This window comes from Martes martes, assembly GCF_963455335.1.
Source record: "Martes martes genome assembly, chromosome: 11".
Classification (NCBI taxonomy): Eukaryota; Metazoa; Chordata; class Mammalia; order Carnivora; family Mustelidae; genus Martes; species Martes martes.
The window spans coordinates 19,045,949-19,068,817 of record NC_137899.1 but is presented as its reverse complement, the minus strand read 5'-3'; the positions used below and the strand labels follow the sequence as shown (position 1 = coordinate 19,068,817).

At 44.1% G+C, this 22,869-nt stretch overlaps 1 protein-coding gene across 1 annotated transcript; it reads right to left on the bottom strand.

The window, feature by feature from the left end:
• Window positions 1-8,791: 8,791 nt before the first annotated feature.
• SFRP4 (secreted frizzled related protein 4) lies at window positions 8,792-19,465 on the bottom strand. The gene is made up of 6 exons (XM_080818561.1): window positions 18,746-19,465; window positions 17,404-17,484; window positions 17,240-17,305; window positions 14,110-14,308; window positions 11,606-11,669; window positions 8,792-9,623 (listed from the first exon to the last, which is right to left on the bottom strand). The coding sequence occupies exons 1-6, from the start codon at window positions 19,188-19,190 to the stop codon at window positions 9,438-9,440; spliced, it is 1,041 nt and encodes a 346-aa protein (XP_080674687.1). The 5' UTR covers window positions 19,191-19,465; the 3' UTR covers window positions 8,792-9,437.
• Between the last annotated feature and the right edge of the window lie 3,404 nt (window positions 19,466-22,869).

Sequence of the window (22,869 nt, the reverse complement as noted above, 5' to 3'; positions counted from 1 at the left end):
GAAAGCCCTAATGTGTATTTAGAGGTTGGCCAAAAATTTGACTCTAACCATTTCAGCAATAAACTCCGAAAAGGTGTCCTATTGATTTACAGAATTTGCAGTCTAACTCCAGGACGAGTGCAGGCTATGTACCTGCTATCCTGACACTAAGACAATGCAAATCTCTGCAGGGATGAAGTTGATAATAAGCCAAAGTTTCCACTGGCTTTGGCATGTTCCCCTCTCAGGATGTAATCTGAGGATGTTTACTACAGTGAAGCCTTTCAGCTTTTAGCCAGAGTTCTGTGTAATTCCCAGCATGTTGGCTATGACATCTCCTTTTCATCCCATGTGAGAGAACATACTGGAATGCACGCGAGTTAGAATGATGTTCTTGTATGATGAACTTCCCATCCTAATTTCTAAACTCTAATATTAAGGTACTCACAAAATTTGATTATTTATCTTATTGTGATATGAACACTGAACGCCAAGCTCCATCCTCCTGACGATTTTTAAGGGTACAAGGCTTTATTGTTGACTCTAGGCACAATGTTGTATAGCAGATCGCTAGAGCATATTCATCTCACTTAACTGAAACTTTATGTCTATTGATGAATACTATCCCCTCTCTCACTCCCCAGCCCCTGGTAACCACCATTCCTGTCTTTGATTTTATGAATATGACTATTTTTTTAATTTTTTTATTTTTTGAAGATTTTATTTATTTATTTAACACAGAGAGAGAGAGAGAGAGAGAGATCACAAGTAGGCAGAGAGGCAGGCAGAGAGAGGGGGAAGCAGGCTCACCGCCGAGTAGAGAGCCCGATGCAGGGCTTGATCCCAGGACCCTGAGATCATGACCTGAGCTGAAGGCAGAGGCTTAACCCATTGAGCCACCCAGGCACCCTGAATATGATTATTTTAGATACCTCATAAAAGTGGAATCATGCAGTTCTTGTTTTCTGCGTCCGGCTTGTTTCACTTAACAGAATCTCCTCAAGGTCCATCCGTGTTGTCACATTTTATAGAATTTCCTTCTTTTTTAAGGTTGAATCATATTGTATTGTATGCCTACAGCACATTTTCTTTATCCATTCATGTCAACAGACATCAGGTTGTTCCCATATGTTTATTATGGTGATGAGTGCTGCAACGAATATGTGACTATTAATATTAAGATCCTGTTTTTAATTATTTTGGATATGTACCCAGGAGCGGGGTTCCTGGATAATCTAGTAGTTCTGTATTTTTTGGTAGCTCTGTTTTTAAGTTTCTGAGGAGCCGTCATACTGTCTTCTGTAGCAGCCGCGCTGCTATGCATTCCCACCAACAGAGCGCAAGGGCTCCATTTTCTCCGCACCCTCACGAACACATACATGTCTGCCACTCTGACAGCTGCGATGTGGCATCTCACTGTGACTTTGCTATTTTCCGGATGGTGAGTGATGATGAACATTTCTTCATACACCTGTTGGACATTTGTTTTTCTTCTTTGGAGATGAGTCAATTCAAGTCCTTAGCCCATTTTTTAAGGGAGTTACTAGGTTTTCTTTGTTATTGAGTTGTCTGAGCTTCTAATGTATTATGGAGATTATTTGGCTAATCAGATGTATGGCAAATATTTTCTCCCATTCTACAGCTTGACTCTCCCCCTAAAATTTTTAAAAAAGATTTATTATTTCAGAGTGCGTGCATGAGAACACTCAATTAGAGGGAGGGTCAGAGGGAGAGGGAGAGAGAGAGAATCCTCAAGCAGACGCCCCGCTGAGACGGGGGCTCGATCCCAGGACTCCGAGATCATGATCTGCGCTGAAACCCAAGAGTCTTTTGCTTAACCAACGGAGCCACCCAGGCGCCCCTACAGCTTGACTTTGCACTCTGTTACTGCTTTCTTTACTGTGCTGCACCTTTTTAGTTTGATTTAGTCTGCTTGTTTATTTTTGTTTTTGTTGCCTGTGTCATTAGCATCATATCTATGAAATCACTGCCAAGACCAATGTCAAGAAAATCTCATGAAGTCCCCCCCCCTTTTTGTTTGTTTTTTAGTTCTTCTTTTCTTTTTCTTTTTCTTTTTTTTTTTTCCGGGAGTTTTACATGTTTGTGTCTTATGTTGAAAACTTTGTTTTTGAACAGGCTGGACCTGGGCAGGGTGTGGTTTGCAGGTGCCCTCGCTGGCACCTCAGCCTGTTGTCTCCACCATGCACTCATGGGGCTGGGCACCTGGGCTCCCTGGATACTGAGAGTCACGTGGTACGTGCTGTGCAGTTTGCTCCCTGATGCCTCGTCTCAGGTACCCACACCCTCCAGGCCTGTGTGACCAGGGCCTCCCCCCCATTACTCCCCCCCAACCTGAGTGTCTGCCTGGGGCAAGTGGTTCCCCCCACCATACCCTTGATGTAGAGGCTGGTAGATTGTTAGGGCCAAACCCCATGTAGCACCAGCTGCTTTTACCAGATGCTTCTCTGCAGACCTGGACATTCTCATCTTCTCTCCCTGTACTGGGAAGAAGGGGAAGCTACGGTTTCTGCCATCTCAAGCTGCCACGTCCACCCTCACCTGGTTGTTGAGCTGTGGTTGATCCATCCAAGCTCTGAGACCCAGGTTTGTCCTCTGAGATCCCTCTCAGGAAAATTGGGGCACTGGACATGCAAAGCAACTCCTGGGAGAAGCCAGGCATTAGGGGGCTTCTTTCTGATTGTATGGTGCTATGCTGTATGGGCAGGGACTTGGGTCACAGTGTGTCCCAAATCTCCCTATTGGCTTCACTGAGGCTGGCTTTCACGGTCACTTAGAGTGGGAGCTTTTCACTTAGTTTCTGGATTTCTTGCAAAGGAGTCTTGTCCATGAACTCTTGTTGAGTTGGTGAGTTTGCAGAGGGAGGGCCCAGTGCTTCTTACTCACCATCTTGCTGACATTACCTCTTGATTATTTAGTCTTAGTAACCCATTGCTCATCTCAGAACTCTAGTGTTCCAACATTATGTCTGAGAAGCACCTGTAAATTATCAGGAGGGATATTTCTCAATTTTTCTTCAGAATGCATTAGAAAAACACTAGGGTAAATCAATTAACTGGTTATTGTGCAGAAGACTAAATATAGTAAAAATCTTTACCTTAACTTTCTTCACATTCCCTACTCCTTCAGATCAAATACTATTATCTGCTGCTTTATATGTCTGGTAGTATTTGGGTATTTGTAGTAGAATTATGTCCAGTGGCACACTGGACCCCTCAGGAATTGTGCAGAACTTCAGAAGCGTTCAAACTCTCTTGAAATTAATAACACATTTCACCAGCAGATGGCATGTTTCACTCAGTTGTCCACATATGTGTACCTATCTGTATCAAGATTTTATAAGCAAGACTAGGGAAAGGCTATTTCCTTAGGATTATAGAATTAGTTTTGAGCTAAATCACCAGAAATCTGATAACCACTGTCCAAAGAGATATATTGACTTAAATCTTAATTTGTGTTGGTGTTGGTCTCGAGATTGAAGTTAGTGGGAGGAACGCGGAAGCACGAGGCAGGACATGGGAGCCAGGGTTGGCAGGACCAGTGAATGTCTTCTCACTCCTGGGGAAGAAGGTTACAGAAGAGGCTAGCACCTTTTCAGGGCCCCAGCTAAGTGGGCTGATCTTGAATCTCAGCTGGATTTGTGGCAGAAAACACATGTCTTGAGCCACTGTGGCCAAAGCAACTGAAGACTACAAAATGGGATTATGAATTCCAAAGAGTTTGTCCATAAACAACCTCTTTCCTGTAGGACTGCATCACTTGTCCATCTTGAAGCCAGTTTTTTTGTTCGCCCCATTTAGTCCCTGTAGCCACCTTCCAAGACAGGAGACCTGAAGCATTCTTGGTTGGAGCCCAAAACTTTCCAGCATCCCCTCCATGGATCCTGTTCTCTGTAAATGGATACCCTGAAGCAAATGGACAGATTTCCTAAAATATGCTGTGCCCTACACTATGGCCCTCTTCCTGGACTCTCTTGCTGCCCTTTCTGCTCACTGGAGTGGATGCCCCGACACTGAATCTTGCCTGAATTGTGTTTCTACTTGCTCATCCCTTGGAAACTACTTTGGATGACCTCCAAAGTCAGTTTCTTAATCCTTTTAATAAAGGGAGAAAGTTGACTAAGCAATTATCCATGTGATTTTCAGCTGCTGAAATATTCCAAAGACATAATAAATATTTGATATTATTTGAAGACTAAAAATGTTAATGAACTTTAAAATGCATCACTTTGATTCAATGACAGCATTTTAGATATCCCTCGATACATGACGGAATGTTATTCATAATACCATGTTTTGCTTCATCCCAAAGTTCTTTATGCCACATCGTGTTATTCATGTTATTTCAACTTTGTTACACTTAGAGTCAGCCCTCTGGTTATGAGTCTTCCCTGTTAGCTAAATTTAATTGTTAATAAGGTATGCTCTTTTTCTCTTTCACAGTACATCACTCATGTGATCCAAATTCGCCACTATAAAGTGGTCTCATGTAGATATTGCAGCTACATATTTTAGAATTATCCAGTCATAAAACTGATCTCTTAAAAATATTGAGCTAGATATGCCTATGCTTACACTGTGTAGACCTTTAAAGGCAAAATTACACATCATGGACTTGATTACTGCCATGAATGGCCTTATTAACTACCTCATCACTGCCATTCCTTACACTCTAGTACAAAGAGACCTGTCTTGGGTAGAAGGGTTAATACCGTAAGACTGTAGTTATGATCGGTGCATTTTCTCTTCAATAAATTTGAAATAAAACAGAAAAGACATCAAGAAGACATGAAGATGTTAAAGTTTTGGGGTTTCACAGATTCAAATAGTTTAGAGATGACAATTACAGAAGTTGACAGACGTTTGCTGCTTGACACCAACCACAGGAACTGTGACTAACCAGGTCTCCAGACACTACAGTCTGAAATGCATTGTGAGTGTTGCGCCAAGCCAAGGTGGCCATGGGCTGCTCCCCTTCCGTGACTGAGTATGGTAGGACACAAAGGCAGAGCTGGTCCTGGGAGATGAGGGACTCCTTGATGTCTGGCTTGTCTCAACACTTCCCCCACAGCCTTGCCCAATTCTCCTTAAGACATGAAGGAAGTCTGAAGTGTTTTCCCCCAAACTTCCTTCCCTCACACTGTTCTCCCTGCCAGCCCTGTTTACCTCCCTTCGGTTCTCTCTCACAGGCATTTCCTCAAACGGAATCCTTCCACGATTAAGTCCATTTTGGGCTTGCTCATCAGTTAAGCCACAAAGTTGACAATGAGCTAAAGTTTTTGGTTGGCATGTCTGTCCCTGTGACATAATATATCTTCCAGTGTAAAGTACTTTACAAAAAAATATTTTCCCATTAGGAACTATGATCAATATTGGCACATATCATGCTACGACCAGAAGAGCTAATTTGTTCTCTTATTGCTCTTTCTGTGGTGGATAACATGAGGCTTTCCTCTAACAGCCTGGGTTTATGTTACTGACAAAGCAGAGCCCTTTGATCTGTTAAGTTAAAATTGAGTAACTTTGGGACCCCTCTTCCACATGAGGCATCAGAAAATCCCTGGTGTAGGTTTCTCCTGCAGGCTAGAGTATGACTTCTAAGGTACCATTCAACTTTTGCGTTCCACAATTCCAAGTAACCACTTTTGTTTTTTGAGTCAGTGCTAACAGCAGGTAGAGACTTGTGATAAAAAAAAAAAAAAAGTGCCCTTGTTTTTTAATTCAGGGACTGCTTCCACCAAACAGACGTACCCTAGAGCTACCCCAAGAAAAAGGGTTTTATCGTAAGTTTGCAATAGATAATCCTATAAGCATCCAAGGACAGGAACCAAAAGTGTGTTCACACTGCATTGGTTTCTTCATTTTCTTTCTTTCTTTCTTTCTTTGAGCAGGAGCAGGGTGGGAGAGGGGCAGAAGGAGAGGGAGAAGACGACTCCTCGCTGAGCAGGGAGCCCAACATGGGGCTCAACGTGGGGCTTGATCCCAGGACCCCGAGATCATGACCTGAGCGGAAGGCAGACGCTTAACCGACTGAACCACCCGGCATCCCTACACTACATTGGTTTCCAACTAGAAAGGAAGAAACTAAGGTTAACCTATTTATCCAAATTCTCATGGCATGTCTGCTACACCCTAATTCTTTGGTTTCTCTAGCTGACCAGTTATATTAGTAAATTTGATTCATTAAAAAATTGAGGAGGTTGCACAGGCTTTCCCCAGAAGTCTCTATCTTATCTATCATCTCTCTGTCCACTATACCCTCTTTTTTTTTTTTTTAAGAAACTTCAGATCCCTTTTCCATATGTATCTTTTTTTTTTTTAAGATTTTATTTATTTATTTGACAGACAGAGATCACAAGTAGGCAGAGAGGCAGGCAGAGAGAGAGAGAGAGAGAGAGGAGGAAGAAGTCTCCCTGCAGAGCAGAGAGCCCGATGTGGGGCTTGATCCCAGGACTCTGGGATCATGACCTGAGCCGAAGGCAGAGGCTTTAACCCACTGAGCCACCCAGGTGCCCCTCCACTATACCCTCTTTGAGGGGCTTCATCACTTAGCCCCCAGCTTCTGAGCGTTTGCAGTGTTGAGAGTGTTGTCAGGGGTGGTTCACAGACAAAGAGCAGAGCTTTGCCCAAGGCGACTTCCAGTTCCCAGCTAAAATTTATACAGAAATACTGACAGGGCTAAACCATAGTGAGGTTTTGGAAAGCCAGCATTTTCACCCATTTATGGTCCCACACCCTGATGGATAATTGACACTGTAATCAAGAACTTTCCTTGGTGGGCATATCCCTTGGCCCAGCAATGCTATTTAAACTGACTTACCCCAAAGAACTAATTAAGGCTGTGCACAGATATGAGTTATCAAGACATCGATTCCGTTATTCTGTACGTTTAGTTAAGAAACACCCTGAATCCCTAATAACATCGGGGGTTGTCAAGTAACTCACACCATAGAATACAACAGAGCCATTGTAAATGGGGTGGCATCAGCTTTATTGACATGAGAACTAGTCTGAATAAGAGGCTGAGTGAAGAAGAAAGGTTAATCAGCAGTATGCATAATAAGCTCTTGGGTCCCCCCCCCCAAATCAGTATATAAATGCATAGGAAACACGTGGAAAATTGTATATCAAAATACAGTGATTACCTCTGCATTGCCATGTGTAGGATTAGCTAGGATTTTAATTCCACTATTTTTACTTTATGCATTTATTAAATACTTTATAGAAAATACATGTTTACCATCTTATTGAAAGACCAACACAATTATTGAAAAAAATGCCTGCAGTTGTCCTTAATTATGAGATTTGCTGATCCAAATATTGCGAAATAAGTTATTTTTTTCTCACTAAATAACCCCACTCTCAAACAAGTCTCAATTCAATGTCTCAGCTTTCCTTTCCATATATTTTTATTTAACTCCTCTCACATGTATTTCGATAGAGAAAATATTGAAGGGAGAAAGAAATTTTTGGTTCTCACACAAAGGCCACCACCGCCCTTGACACGTTACTCTCAGTGTGGGCTGATGTTCATTTTTGACTTTATCAAAATAAATAAACCGAGTGGCCTGGTTCATCTTTTGCCGATTAAGCAAATGGATATATGTGCGCGGTTATATATTGTCTAACGTATAAACGTGCTTAGTTAAGAATTGTGTAAGGTGTTAATGTTCCTAGTGAAGTACTACATTTCGTCTAATATTCAGTACGTGATTTCAGTTAAATATTTAAAGTAAACAGTGTTTAAATATGTAGTCCTCTTCAAACCCTTAATCCCTTCAGTATTGTACTTAAAGTGTTGACTTTTTCTTATATATGTGTTTTGTCTCCACTTCCGTGGAAAGTTCCATTTCCGATTCCCCTCCCCGGAGAATCCCTACAATGCTGAGGAGGTAGGCTAGGCTGCCAATGCCTCATAACGGCCTGGTGTGGGTTTCTTTGGTGTGGTGCTACGCTGAACCTTCTCCAGCTTTCCTTAAGGGCCAGCAAAGTTTGACCTTTAACGGAGCAGCACCATACACTGAGTATACTGTTGGTACCCTTGTGTGGGTCCCTCTACTGGACTCCTTTAACTCCACCGCCCTGCAGGGGTGACAACGGAGAGGGGAGCCTGTGTCTGCATTCTTATTAACCCCATCTCTTCACTCTCCCCTGGGTTTACGCAACCCCCTCTCTTCTGTGTCCCGATGGCTACAGGGATGAGAGGAGATTGTGTGTCTAATGATCTTGTGTGAGCACGACAGGTCACTTCACGCCTTCTCTGGGAAGCAGGGACATTGGGAAAGCAAAGGAGATATACTTCAGCTTTCAGATTGTTCCTCCAACTCCTCGAATGGAGAAGTGATTGTAGTTGCCTTTCCGAGCACAGAGCTAGTGTGTGGCTGGGGTACCAGAGTCGGCTGAGAACCAGGGACTTTGGAGTCCTGGCCCCCAACCCCTGCCCCACCCCTACCCCCACATTGGGCCCACGGCACCTTTGCAAGCACCAGCAATCTGCAGACAGAAAATTCTCTCAGGCTTGGCATCAAGGTACCTGGGATGTCCTGGGAGATGACATGAGCACCATATCCACGGATGTGAAATTCTTGGAGGTTGAGTCACTGGTATATAAATCATAATAGGAGAAATGAATCCTGTTTCTGGTGCTACAAGACCATTGCTAATGAGAAGCATCATGAAAGTGAATTCAGCACCTTCTAACCCACGGCATGGCAGCCGGGAAACAAGGATCCGGATGCAGTGTGCCTGCCTTTCCCTTTTATTGACTTAGTTATCATTATTATTTTTTTAGTTTCCAAAGTTTCTGGCTGAAAATGAGCTAAAAGGGTTCTTTGTAAAAAAAATACAATTTTTCCACATTCTGCTTTTCTAGATTATGTTCAAAAATTCCCTTTCATCACAATGAAATGAAATTCTTCCTCAAACAGCAAACACATAAGGCTCTTTTAGACATTCATTCCTCCCGCTTTCCTCCTTAGAATCATTGTATTTCCAATCCCATCTTAAAATATCACGAACCTTCTAACAACACAAGTCAAACCGAAATAAAACATATTGTAAAAAAAAAAAAAAGGGTGTTTTGTTTGTAATATGGCATTTATTTTACAATGCACATATTAGGTCAAATGTAAGAACCAAAGCGTCTTTGCCCAACACAGAGATCTCCCAGAGTAGGCACCGTGAAGGCCACTCCGCATTACGCCGCGGGAAGCTTTGTCCACCCGCGTTCAGCTTTCATATACCTTCCACACCAAAGGACATACCTACCACTATGGTTTGTGGTGGCTTGAAAAGAAAAATGGAAGCAGATCATTAAGAAAAAATGCTGCAAGACGTGTCTACGGGGAGCGCTGTAGTTGTTAAGGCAAGGGGAGTGGGCCCTTCCCCAGGCTGGGCGGCACCCGGCCTCATCCTGGGAGGCAGTTCCAGAAAGCAGCAGGCTCACACTCTTTTGGGGTTTGTTCTCTTTTGGGCACTCCTAGCTTTAATGGTCTTCTTGGGGGTGGCTGGTTTGGGAGCGGGCGGCTTTCCCTTTGGTTTTGGGGTGTTGCTACGACTGGTCCGCCCGGCTGTTCGCTTCTTGTCCTGACCAGTCCTGCGCTGTTCCTGCAGCCTCTCTTCCCACTGCTGGGAAACAAAGGCAAACGTGACCATCATGTACATCTCACTGCGTAATGCTGCTGAATGGATGTCAGAACTGATGCCACTGTTTTCCCTGTAATAGCTGAGTCATGACAACAGAGATCGAAATTGCCACCCCGCCTTGCCGAGCACTTAGCGTACACAGAGGATCTGAAAAGCACTCAGGATGGGACAAAGTCCTGATATCCATTCATTTTACGGAAACTCCCAACAGCCCTGTAGGTGGACACCATGGTCATGACCAGGGAACAGGTGCACAGAGCGCCTTTGCAGCTGGCCACACAGCTGACAAATGCCAGAGCTGGGATTCAAATTCACCAGTCTGACCCCAGGGCCCAAGTCCCCAGGCCATGCTACTTGTGCCCCATCGCCCCGCAATGCGACATTCCTGCCCAGCAAGGCCTTCTAAAGAGGCTGGGACATGGCTGAGAGCAGAAGTCTATCCAGCCCCACCAGGAAGGCCAGGGGGTCTCCTAGCGCAATTATGGGTGGGCTCACCTTATTCTCCTCCACCCAAAGGAAGACAGAAGCCCGTCCCACCTCTAGTCATCCACTCAAGCCTTAGCCACCTGGACCCGATGAGAGATGAGACTTTCTGGAGAGTTGTTTCCTTGACAGAAAAGGACTTACTGCTTATAATATAAAGAAATACTATTCATTTAAACAGCAGGATGGAAGAAAACCCGAAAAAGTGAGTCCACTTGAATAGACAACGCCTTTTATTATAACCTAACGCCCCTGCTTCGTTAGAGTATATTTCATTCAGCAAAGAGTTTGAGCAAGACCGCAGGCTGGATATTGTCCAAGGCACTAGAAATACAGGGAAAGGAGAGACACGGTCCCCACCCTCCCAGGGCGCAATTCTAGTCTGTTCTGGAATAATAAACTCATCACGTCTGCTGCTATGTGGTGCTTCAAATTCTCACGGAAGCATTTTAGAATATTTGCTGCAAAAGTGAATGGCCCAGACAGCTAGGATTCCTGAAAGCTTGCTTTCCTCTCAGGTCCTTATGGTGGACGTGCTTTCTACATTGATGCTTCTACTCTACTGTAGTCTTGGAAACTGGATAGCCAATCCTGCTAGAATTTTCTGTCCAGTAAGGCTAAGTGCCCTTCTGAGCAGCTCCTGAGTTTTTCCCTCAGATGTGACCAACCTGCTATTCTGAAATGCACAGAGTGGGAGAGGCTGTGTTCAAAATACTTTCTCCATAAGCCAGTACTAAAGTAGCCTTTTCCCTCGCAAACTGAAAGGCCACAGGCCATTCTAATACCTTTTGTGAACCTGAAAACACAAATTCTCCCAGATATATCTAAACGTATTTTCAGGAGAGGGGACGCTTTAACCATTTCCAACCAATGACATGATTTCTTTAATTCTGGTGTGATCTGATATCTCTGGGCAAAAAAATTATTTTAACCCCTTTAATTGAATTACCAATATTTCAATGATGTTACCACTAAAATCATAGATTTGGCTACAAAATGATTACAATTTGTAGATAATTGATTTTGACAAACATCATTATAAATATCTTAAATACAGGGAAAGATTATGCTTTGTACAGAGACGGCATGAATTTTAGAATTGCGTATTCACACCCTTACGTGTCTATGTCTATTTTAAGCCCTCTGGATGTTAATTCTGGTCAAGTACCTGACTGATTTTGCTAAAATAGTTAAATGAAATACCATAAAGAAAATAAAAAAAAAACACCTAATTTAATCTGGAAATAACCAGTCGATCAGTATTGAATGCAACCAAATCCCCTTTGAGGCTGAAGAGAGGTTCATGCTACAACTTCTAAGTCAGAATAGCTGGGCTCTTTACTTATTCAAAAGATAAATAGTGCTGCTATTGCAGGCTTCCCTGAGAGCCTGGAGATGGAAGAATGTGAAGAATCCCCCGGCTTAGCGATTTCTTCACATGCCCTTAACTCCATATCCGTAGTGTTGCCATTTATACTTACTATGGATCTTTTACTGAGTTGATCTCTCCACTTTTCAACTAAACAGTTTTCAAGAAGCATCATCCTGAGAAAAAGAAATTGATCTTGAGCAATTCTGATTATGAAAGGAAAAAGTTGAAAAATACAAAAAACTGTAAAAAACCAAAATTCTTTATAACCCTTCACTCTACAATCCACATAACCACCATTCATATTTTACTAGCATTTCCTTTTATTCTTCCTTGTACCTATACATATATTTGAATCACACTGTATATTTAGATCATACTGTACATTTCTTTTTACCATTCTATTATACGCATTTTCTCACATAATTAGAATAATTAAAAAATACAGCTTTAATAACCATAAAATATTTCAACAATGATATGCATAATACACTTGGGCCTTTCTCTGCTATTGAACCTCCATTTGCTTAGCTACTATTGCCAGCATTGTGTTGAATGTCCTTATGTATATATATATGGGGTGTGTGTGTGTGTGTGTGTGTGTGCACTGACTTATTATTGCCTTAGGCCAGATTTCTGAAAGTAGAATTATTGGGTCAAAGACTATGTCTTTTTCCAAAGCTTTCCATGCACAGCGCCAAACTGTTTTCAGAATGGTTGAACTTTTATTCCAACTATTTTTTAATTTGGATTGCAGAATTAAAGAGGTAAATGTATTTACAAATTGTATTTCTTCTGGAACTTGTCTGTATAGATTTATGTATACATTATTTATATATTGGAGTCTTAATGTATCAAATATGAACTCTTTATAGAGGAAGGTTACTATTCCTTTGTCATAATTATTGCAAGTATTTTTCTTAATATTTATTGTCCTTTTTGGGTGATTTGTATGTCCATGATATTATGTCATCAAAAGTATGTATTGACATTTTTCCCTTGTAATTTCTTACATTAATTTCATGTTTGCAAAGTACTTTGTCATCCAGATTTCGTATATCTATTCACCTAATTTTATCCTCTATAGTTACATTTTAAAAATATCTCTTTAATCCACTTGGAATTTATTTTATAGTACAGCTTAAAGTGAAAATATGTACTAGTCCAAATTAAAATATTTGCAACATTTACTAAATAATATATTCATGTCCAATTGATTTGCTCTATCTCCTTCATAAGTTATTTCCTGCATTAGAATCTGTTTCAAGTTTGCTTCCTCTGTGTTATTTACCTATATGTGTATTCCTGCCCCACACGGCTTTAGCAAGTGTAGCTTTGTACCAGTTTTCTGTTTCTCCTAAGGCAGATCTCCTTTCAAAAGGTATTTTCAAAAATCTCCTTTACAAGCCCTTGCCCGTTTGTTCTTCCAAATGATCATCAGCATCATTTGTGAAGACACAACTCCCAGTCATTCAAAAGTATTTTTACTGGTATTTTCATCAGAATTACATTAAGTCTACAAGTAAATAGAAAAGATGACAGGAAAGTGGTTATTTAATTCATTTATAATCCATTCATCTGTCCAAATAGGATTTAATGATGAGCGGTCCGGAACGTTCCCAGAACGGCAACTCGTCCTGTAGCAGGTACAAACATCTGGGCAAGAGATGAGCCCAGAAACATTCAGTCAACCCTCATTCACTCAGTTTCTTTAGAGAGACAAGCTATCAAGCCAAGAACAGCTTTAAAGCCAAGAACACAAGGTGGCACAGGCGGTGTGAGGAGGGTACCCAAGTACTGATAGGGTACAGATCGAGGAAGTAGTCAAGTGAGGTCAGTTTCAAAAGGGGTTTTGGAGAGAGAGTCCATAGCTGCATCCAGAGGAAACCGATGAGCATTAATGACAGGGAATCAAAGGGAAGACAGGTTCTATACAAAAGGAGTCACTTTGTTGGAGATACAGCCTGCAGCGGGTTATGGGGTCCTTCCTGGAACCTGGTCTGCTGACTTCCATTTTTCCATTATAAGGAATGTACCAATATATAAAAAGATGTGAAGGAAAGAGAGGTAGAGAGGCACACTCCCAGCTAGAGATAAGTGTATGTGTGTCTGTGAGTGTGACTGTGTATGTGGGTGTGTGTCTAACGGTTTATCAAACAAATATTGTACACTTCTATTGTATATAAGGAAAACGTGGACCTGTCATCTCAAATGGCCAACGTTACTAGATCTGTAAGTTATTAAAGAGCTCTTAAGAAATATTCATGATTTGCCACACTAAGATTGATTCAAGGTTTGAGAAGAACTGTTTTAACTCATAGCAATTTTTCTGCTAAATTTTTGAAGTTGCTTAATGAATTCCAAAATTGATTTTTAAGGATTCCATTCAAATACTCCTATTTCAATTTTTTCCTTAATGCCATGAGGAAGTCAATGATATTTAGGATATGTGATATGGCAACAGTGGCATCTATTAAAATGATTTATTTATTTATTTATTTGGTTGTCTTTTTAAAAAGAACTACGGGTGCCCCCCCTTTAAATAAGCCATCCCTGCTAAATGAGAATCATGTTTCTAGAAGTAGTGTGCAGTTGCTTCTGCCCCTTCGTGCCTACCTGGAGCGCCACTCGTAACACATGATGAGAACGTCTTGGTGGGGCAGGATGTGAGGACACTGGCAGGAAGAATTTGTGATGAGCGGGACCTGCGTTCGCGGGATGGGGGACGAGGACTTGAAGATCTCTTTCACGTCCACCACGGTGGTCACTTCGTTACAGCCACTCCTCTGCACAGCTTTTATCTTGGCGTGAATGACTGCAATTTAAGAAAAGTGAAAGAAGCACTGATGGCGCCTTTGGAGACAAAGAAGGATGGTGTCTTCGCGCCAACTCCTGAGCCTCTCTTAAAGAATCCCTCCTGTAATTATGGTCATGTCCAAGCTGCCGAGACGCAGGCAAGGAGCCCACACAATCATACTGTCTGCATTGTCTTTCAAGTCCCGGATCCTGCGGCGGGATGCAAGAGCGCAGGGACCAGCAGGCTCCGTCTGGGCTCTGCCTCTGACTGCTCGGATCGGGCTGCAGCTAGGACGTGAATAGAGACTCTCATGCATTGTTCCCAGGCTTAAAATCTTACAGTTAGTCTCGTTTGTTTGTATGTTTGTTTGCTCAAGTCATACCTGGAAATTCATGTCAGGAACGTGAATAAAAATCTCACAGAAACGAGTATTTATTGATCCTCTGCCTTGTGCGGATCTGAAGTGAGGATCATATGTTTGCGAGTTCAGAAGCCGCTTTTTCAAAGATATATTATGGGGGGGGGAGCATGAAGGGGGAGGGACAGAGAGAGAGGAGAGAGAATCTCAGGCAGACTCCCCGCTGAGCCCAAGGTCATGAAATCATGACCCAGCGGAAATCAAGAGTCGGATGCTCAACGGACTGAGCCATCCAGGCGCCCCTCAGAAGCCACTTGAAAGTTTGTTTGGTGCAACCATCCGTCTGATGCTTGAACTTCCTCTCTTCCAAAGGAAGTTATTAAAGTCATAACATTTCTGAACTGGAAGGAGTCTCTGAAGATCACCGCTCTCAATCCTTTAATTGTGCCGACTGTCAAAGCCAGGTCTGCGGTGAGCAGAAGTCTAACTCTTATTACAGATGGCTGTTAACATCACTGTCCCTGATCAAACTTTAAATTCTGGCTCTTTCGGTTCCTTGCTATTACTGCCTTCCACGGAATTGGAATCAGCCTAGCAGGGATCTGTCTTGGATTCCGTCCTAGAAAGCTGGTTTATGAAGAAGCCAAAGGACTTAAATAGAAAATGGTTTCATCATCAAAGTAGTTCAGGGAGAACAGCAAGACAGTGAAACTCGGGTTAGTGAGGAGGGCTTCTTCGTGTCAGATGAGGGACAAAGTAGATTAAATTAAGGAAAAACCTACAAAGAACAGTTTTAAACAACAATAATGAAAGCAACTGGAAAAGACCATTGCTTTTTTGTTTGTTTGTTTGTTCAGTTGAGTTACCCACATTGGCTGTGTATAATCTCAAATCTTACAATTCAAATAAGAGTTATTTTTTTCAGACTTTTTCAGACTTTTATATGGCCATGCTCTTCCTATTTACACATGTGCATAAAGTTCATGACTTAAAATTTCAGTCTGAATTACAGAAAGCAAAGTTAACAAATAAAATGACCCTTTTGCCAAAACAGTTCCTGTTATTTCAGCAGAAGTAATTTAACAGATGCAAAGGAGTTCAAACAGATATTTTAAAAGAACCTATTTGGGGGGAGACTGGTTGGCTCAGTTGTTAAGCATCAGGCTCCCTGCTCCGTGGGAGGCCTGTTTCTCCCTCTCCCACTCCCCTGCTTGTGTTCTCTCTCTCTCTGTCAAATAAATAAATAAATAAGATAAATATATATAAATATAAATATATATAAATATAATATATATAAATAAATATAAATAAATAAATAAATAAGATCTTTTTAAAAAAACAACCTATATATTTTAAATAAATAAATAAATAAATAATAAATAAGATCTTTTAAAAAAAACAACCTATATATTTTTAAAGATTTTATTTATTTATTTGACAGACAGAGATTGCAAGTAGGCAGAGAGGCAGGCAGAGAGAGAGAGTGGGGGGAAACAGGTTCCCCGCTGAGCAGAGAGCCCGATGTGGGGTTCAATCCCAAGACCTTGGGATCATGACCTGAGCTGAAGGCAGGGGCTTAACCCACTGAGCCACCCAGGTGCCCCAAAAGAACTTATTTTTAATTAAATTTACTTTCAGATGATAATAGAATTAAATTTACTTAAAAAATTAAAAATAGCCTGATTCATCGAACAACGTGCTGACGTTCTTTCCAGTAAGAGGACTATTTTTTAACGTCTTAATTTTATTTTATTTTCTTCAGTGTTCCAAGATTCACTGTTTATGCACCACACCCAGTGCTCCATGCAAGATGTGCCCTCCTTAATACCCACCACCAGGGTCAACCATCCCCCCACCCCCTCCCTTCCAAAACCCTCAATTTGTTTCTCAGAGTCAATAGTCTCTGATCCTTCATCTCCTCCTCCAACTTCCCCCAATCACCTTTCCTTTCCTTCTCCTAATGTCCTCCATGTTATTCCTTATGCTCCACAAGTAAGTGAAACCGTATGATACTTGACTCTCTCTGCTTGACTTATTTCACTCAGCATAATCTCCTCCAGTCCCGTCCATGTTGATGCAAAAGTTGGGTATTCATCCCTTCTGATGGCTGCATAATATTTCATTGTATATACGGACCACATGAGAAGAGGACATTTAAACTATGTCAATATTTGTACGTATCTCCTCGCAATGCCTTTAAGATGTTAAATACTTACAGGTGTTTATAAGTAAAAAGAAACATGGGTGGGTCTTAGTTCCTGGGCCCCTGGGCCTCAGATAATGCAACCCATGGATCAGGCACCCATCCTGCAGGAAACCTCAGGAAGAGAACAGGTCAGGTGGGCCGGCCTGGCTGGTTGGCCCAGCTCCCCAAGACACGTAGGAACTCGATGGCAAATTTGCACTCTGACCCACATCACTGTTCTCCCTGAGTAAGCTACTTTGGTTTTCCTTAATTTACCCAGAAGAGCAAGGCACTTGACAGTTGTCTTTGTGCCATGGAGAACCCACAGAACCACTTGGTCATCATCTTTGTGGCTGCTGTTGTAACGTGCCAAGTCCCCAAGCGAACGGCTGCGTCGGTGACTTACCGTAGCTGTAGTTTTTGCTCAGATACGTCGCCAGAGTGGGCTTCACCTTCTTGCACTTGCACCGGTCTGAAGGAGATGAAAGAGAGACAAGAAGTTGGAAAAAGTGTCCCAAAAACCACTCTGGGGAGGAGACAAAGAGGGAACCTCAAGGAGAGAGAACTCACCAGGGCTTAGGCGTTTGCAGTCCACATCCAGAGGCCTTTCCTGAACCATCATGTCTGGCGTGATGTCTATCCACTTAACATCTGAAACACACACAGAGCATGGGTGTGGTCAGTGACTTCGCCTGTTCACCCAGCTGGAATAAAGAACCAGCTGGAAGACACACACTAGCATAGCATCACAAAAGAATAATACTACATTGTAAAAGTGGCATGTGATTTTCAATTCTCTCTTTCATACAGACATTCCTGGGCTTAGGAAAGAAGACTTTTGAGTGAGATTTTTTGCCCATCGAGCAAAATGATGTGAATGTGCGTCCATTTGACTTGGCTGATACACACAGCTAACTTCCCTTCCAAATCCATTTTAAAATGTTGGTTTTTCCGAGTTGACAGTTGACCCTAATCAAAATATCCAGAATATTCCCAAATCACCACCTCTCCTTTTGCAGTGCAGAAACAGTCCAAAGCTAAATATAACCCCCCCAAAAGCATAACCTTCTATCATTTACAAAATGTAAGCAATAAATTTTTCTTTCCTGAAGCTTTGAATTAGAGGGGTTTCGATTTTCTCTTCACTTTACTTCTCCTTCATGTGTTGGGCAATGCTCTGAGCTAGAACCTCAGAAACTACACTAAGACAACACCATAATCTCTTTAAATGTGCAGGAACCTGGGTCAGGGATAAAGGCATGGAAAATATTTTTAGATTTCATCTCAAGAAATGGATTTAAGCTTGCTCCTTCATCCTAGAAAAGCAGCAAAATGACAAAATTTTTTTAAAAAAAGGAAGCAAAACTTGATATCCTGTTAACTAAGAGGTCACAGATATTGACCATGAAACAGACATCACAATTTTTCAGAACGACTAAATTTACAAAGGGCACTCCTGGTGGGGAGTGATGACCGATTCTGTTTTTTTCCGCAAGAGTTTTCAAGAGCTAACGCTAACTGGAGAATCCCGTGGGACCGTTTGCAGGACTCAAGGACACATGCCAAGTGCTTAACTCCGGCCCAGAGCCATCCTATGCCCCACCTATACGCGTGTTTGCTACCGCTGTTCCCTGTCAATGACAATGCCCTCTATGGTTCTCTTTACAAACACCTCCTCACCCCGCACATACACGCATAGTCTATGGACGTGGTGTTCTTCAGTTCCCGAAATTCCCCCAAGGAAACCAGACTTCACCCCAAAGTCAGGTCACCAGCCCTTCCCACCTCCTCCAACCCTCGGAAGTGGGACGGGGGACTGACTGCCCAGCCACTGGCATCGGGAGAAGCGGGCGCCCGGTTCTCAGGCGGCAAGAATGCCCCTCGCCCCCTCGGTCCTTCCCCTCGGCCTCACCCTCGGGGAGGTCGGTGACGATGGCTTCCGGCGAGATGCACACGCCGCGATCGTAGACGGGCAGCTCGTCGCAGGCCAGGCTCTCGGGCCAGCTGTGGTTGTACATCTTCATGAGGGGCTCGCAGTCGTCGCGCGCGCGCTGGCACACCGACTTGCACGGCTTGATGGGGTCGTGCAGGAACTCCAGCGTGCAGATGGGCGCGTACATGGCGCAGAGGAAGAAGCGCAGCACCGAGCTGCAGTTCACGTCCACCAGCTCCTCGTACTGCTCGATGGCTAGGATGGCGTTCTCCTGCGTGCTGTGGTGCAGGTGGTTGGGCATCCGCGTGATGTTCCAGGGCATGTGCCGGCACATGGGGATGCGCACCGCCTCGCAGGGCGCGCCGCGCACGCAGAGCGCCAGGCGCAGCCCCAGGCACAGCGCCGCCAGGACGGAGAGCAGCATGGCACTGCCCCGGCGCGCCGCCGTCCCGACAGGCACAAGGGGCCCCTGGCTTGCTGCCCCCCTAGTCTGTCGCCCTCCCTTCCCCGGGGAGGAAGTCCTTCGGGGGCACGGGAGAGGCTCTCCGCCCGCGCTGCCGTCGGTAGCGGTGCGGGGCCGCGGGGGCCGGCCGGGGGTATCCGGCGTCCGGCGCACCGAGCTCGAGCAGCGCCAGCCCTCAGCCTGCGGGGCGCGGACCCGCCCGGGCAGCTCCAGTCCCGGACCCGGCAGCTCCGAGCGCAGCCGGCCTCGGCCATTGCGGGACCCTATTTATCCCGACACTTCCCCTGACGTGGGCCCTGAACGCTCCCTTGGCAGCGGCGGGCGCGGCGCGGGCTCCCCCTCGGCCGCCCCACCCCCTAGCCCTCTCCTTGCTGGAGCGGTGACATCATCTCCTCCGGGCCGCAGCCGCGGGCTGGAAGCCTGCATTTCCCCAAAGTCCCTCCCTTTTAGTCTGGCCAGTCCTTTTTCTTCGCACCAAGAGACAGAGTCTCTGGCAGTCGTTTTGGACACCGGATCCAGGAGGGTGCAGGAGAGGATTTCAGGAGAGAGGAAGACGCTATCTGGGTCAAAGCTGAACTTTGCGCCCTCTCTGCCTCATAGGTTCCCCAAGTACAGAGTTGGAGGGAAATGGGAACTTGGGCGGCCCTTTAATTCTGAACATGCTTGCTGTCTCCAGTAGGGGGCATGAGAGGCGCTGAGCGGCGAGACTACTGTGCGGCGCTGGATGGACACGTTACATAAACACATCCTCCCCCGCGCCCCCCACCAGTTGCACAGAGTTGGGTTTTGTTATTGTTGTGACTAGAAGACATGAGTTTGGGCTCAGGCTTTTCCAGAATGGCATTTGGTCTGTACCTGCTCCAGGAACAGAACTGTCTGAAGGTGCAATAATAGCATCCTCTAGTTGAGGAATGTTTTCCATCCGCCAACATTCCTCTCCCTTTCTCACTCCCTGTTCCTCTCCCCAGCCTGAATGCAACCCAGGAGAAAACACAGAGCGCCGGACTGCACAATCTGAAAGACTTTTTTTCCCTTTTCACGCCAAGTGATTTCCAACCCAGCAGCCTAGAATCTTGATTTTTTTTTTTTAAGATTTTATTTATTTGTCAGAGAGAGAGAGAGAGAGCAGCGCAAGTGAGCACAAGCAGGGGGAGCAGCAGGCAGTGGGAGAAGCAGGCTTCCTGCTGAGCAGGGAGCCCAATGTGGGACTGGATCCCAGGACCCTGGGATCATGACCTGAGCTGAAGGCAGATGCTTAACAGAATGAGCCACTCAGGTATCCCTAGAATCTTAATTTTTTTATAGGAAAACAAAGTTTTATTAATCTAATGAAGGATTTGAAAGTATGAATAGCACTCTAATTATCAAAATAATTAAGTTCATATATTAAATTTTTTTTTGCAAATTCACAGCCAAATCCAAATGACTTAACTTGTGAATTTTATCAAACAAAGAATCTTAATTTTTGATGTGCTTGAAACATCTGGTGTGCATCTGGTGTGCTTGAATGTTAATCTTTAAAAACATAGTTCAGGGGCGCCTGCGTGGCTCAGTGGGTTAAACCCTCTGCCTTTGGCTCAGGTCATGATCTCAGGGTCCTGGGATCAAACCCCTCATCGGGCTTTCTGCTCAGCGGGGAGCCTGCTCACTCCCCCACCCCCCACCCCTGCCTGCACCTCTGCTACTTGTGATCTCTGTCTGTCAAGTAAATAAAGAAACTCTTAAAAAAAAAGACAACATAATTTAGGGGCTCCTGGGTGGTTGAGTCAGTTAAGTAGCTGCCTTTGGCTCAGGTCATGATCTGGGGTTCCTGGGTTGGAGCCCTGCGTCAGGGTCCTTGTTCAGCTGCGAGCCTTCTTTTTCCTCTGCTGCTCCCCCTGCTTATGCTCTCCCTCTTTCAAATAAATAAATAAAATCTTTTAAAAATTTATTTGAAAGAGAGATCACAAGCAGACAGAGAGGCAGGCAGAGAGAGAGAGGGAGAAGCAGGCTCCCTGCCGAGCAGAGAGCCCAATACAGGACTCGATCCCAGGACCCTGAGATCATAACGTGAGCCAAAGGCAGAGGCCCAGCCCACAGAGCCACCCAGGCGCCCCTAAATAAAATCTTTTAAAAAACCATGAAAACACAGTTCAATTAGAAATCTGAACATATGGCAGATAGATTTTTTCTTTCTTTTTTTTTTTTTTTTTGCTTTTTGTTTTTATTTATTTATTTATTTTGCCTCCAAAGCTTAGACTCACAATGTTAGTTTAGTTTTGACTCTGACCAGAACTAAGAATTAAAATAGCCCAAGGAACAAAAAATATAGCTGGCATTTTATTGAGCATTTACAATGGGCTGGGCATGGTGCTAAGCTCTTTAAATGCACTATCTTATTTTTTTTTTTTTTTAAGGAAACATGAATTAAACATGGTAAGTTGAGAGGACAAATGACACAAATAAATTTCAGGATTCATCCAAGCAGTTGGGTTCTATTTAGGGGAAGCCCAGAGCAGCCAAACACAGCCATGCCAACCTAGAGATATTTCCAGTTTCAGACAGGTCTCGAGCTCCTAGGATGCCAAGCCAGGCCAATGAAATATCATGCAAAGGGGATAACTCAGATGACATCCTCAGCCATTTCCAGCAGTCAAACCCAATGAGTCTAACCCCCCCGGCTTAGTGAAAAATATTTGCAGCCTCAATTCCTACAGGGGAAGAAAATACAGTTTTGAGAAAGAGCGGAACCCCGGCTCCTTTTTCCCGTGAGTTGTTTGAAGAGGCAAACTTGGAAAGGGCTGTCCCTGGTGCAGCCAGCTGGAACCTGCTGCGTCTGTCCCAGCAAATACCAAGTCACAATGCTGTGGGCATTGCTCTGATGTTCCCCAGGGCATGTCCTTTAAGAAGGGGTGAGGAGAATGTAAGAGGCTCTCTATGAAGCTCTTTGGCCCCCTCCGAGAGGGCCACTGGGAGCCAGTCTTTAGTGGTTCTACTTGGGATGCAGCAGCAGTGAAGGAATCATCAGCAGGTTCTATCAACGGGCCTCTGTCTTCAGGCCCTGCCTTAGCACTCAATCTGTTACCCTGTACTTGACATTGATTTGCCCTGCCAGGTTTCTCAACCTCAGCGCTCCCGACACTGGGGCCAGAAAATTCTTTATTGGCTCCTGTGCGTTATGGGAAGTTTAGTAGCATCTCTGACCTCCTCCTACTAGATGCCAGTGGCGGCTTAATCCCCACCTGTTATGACAATCAAAAATGTCTCCAGATATTGCCAAGGGTCTCCCCTGCTGTTCTCCCCTTTGGCTTCAGTTACCGCCTAGATGCTGATGGCTTCCCAAACCAGCCCTCTAGCCCTGCTGCTTTCTGGAAGGTAACTCTCCCTGGGGTATTTCCATCTGTGTATCCCATAGGCATCTCAGAGTCAACCAATCCTAAACTGATTTGTCTTCTTTCCTCATTCAGAACTGAGCTCCCACTGGCCCGAACCAGAAAGCTCTTCCTCCTTCTGTACAGTCCCCATCTCTGCTCCGCCCTCTCCTGCTGCCACCGTCTCAGTTCAGATGTCACTGTCCTTCATCTGGATGATAACAGCATCTCCCTCCTCCTTCTTCCTGTCCATTCTCCACACTCACACCTGACAGATCTTCCTAAGGCTT

Coding starts and splice junctions, on each gene's coding strand:
- SFRP4 (XM_080818561.1), bottom strand. CDS start 19,190: ATGCTGCTCTCCGTCCTGGCGGCGCTGTGCCTGGGGCTGCGCCTGGCG. Junction 17,485..18,745: donor CGTCACCGACCTCCCCGAGG/GTGAGGCCGAGG, acceptor TGTGTGTTTCAG/ATGTTAAGTGGATAGACATC. Junction 9,624..11,605: donor AACTCAGTAAAAGATCCATA/GTAAGTATAAAT, acceptor TTTGTTTCCCAG/CAGTGGGAAGAGAGGCTGCA.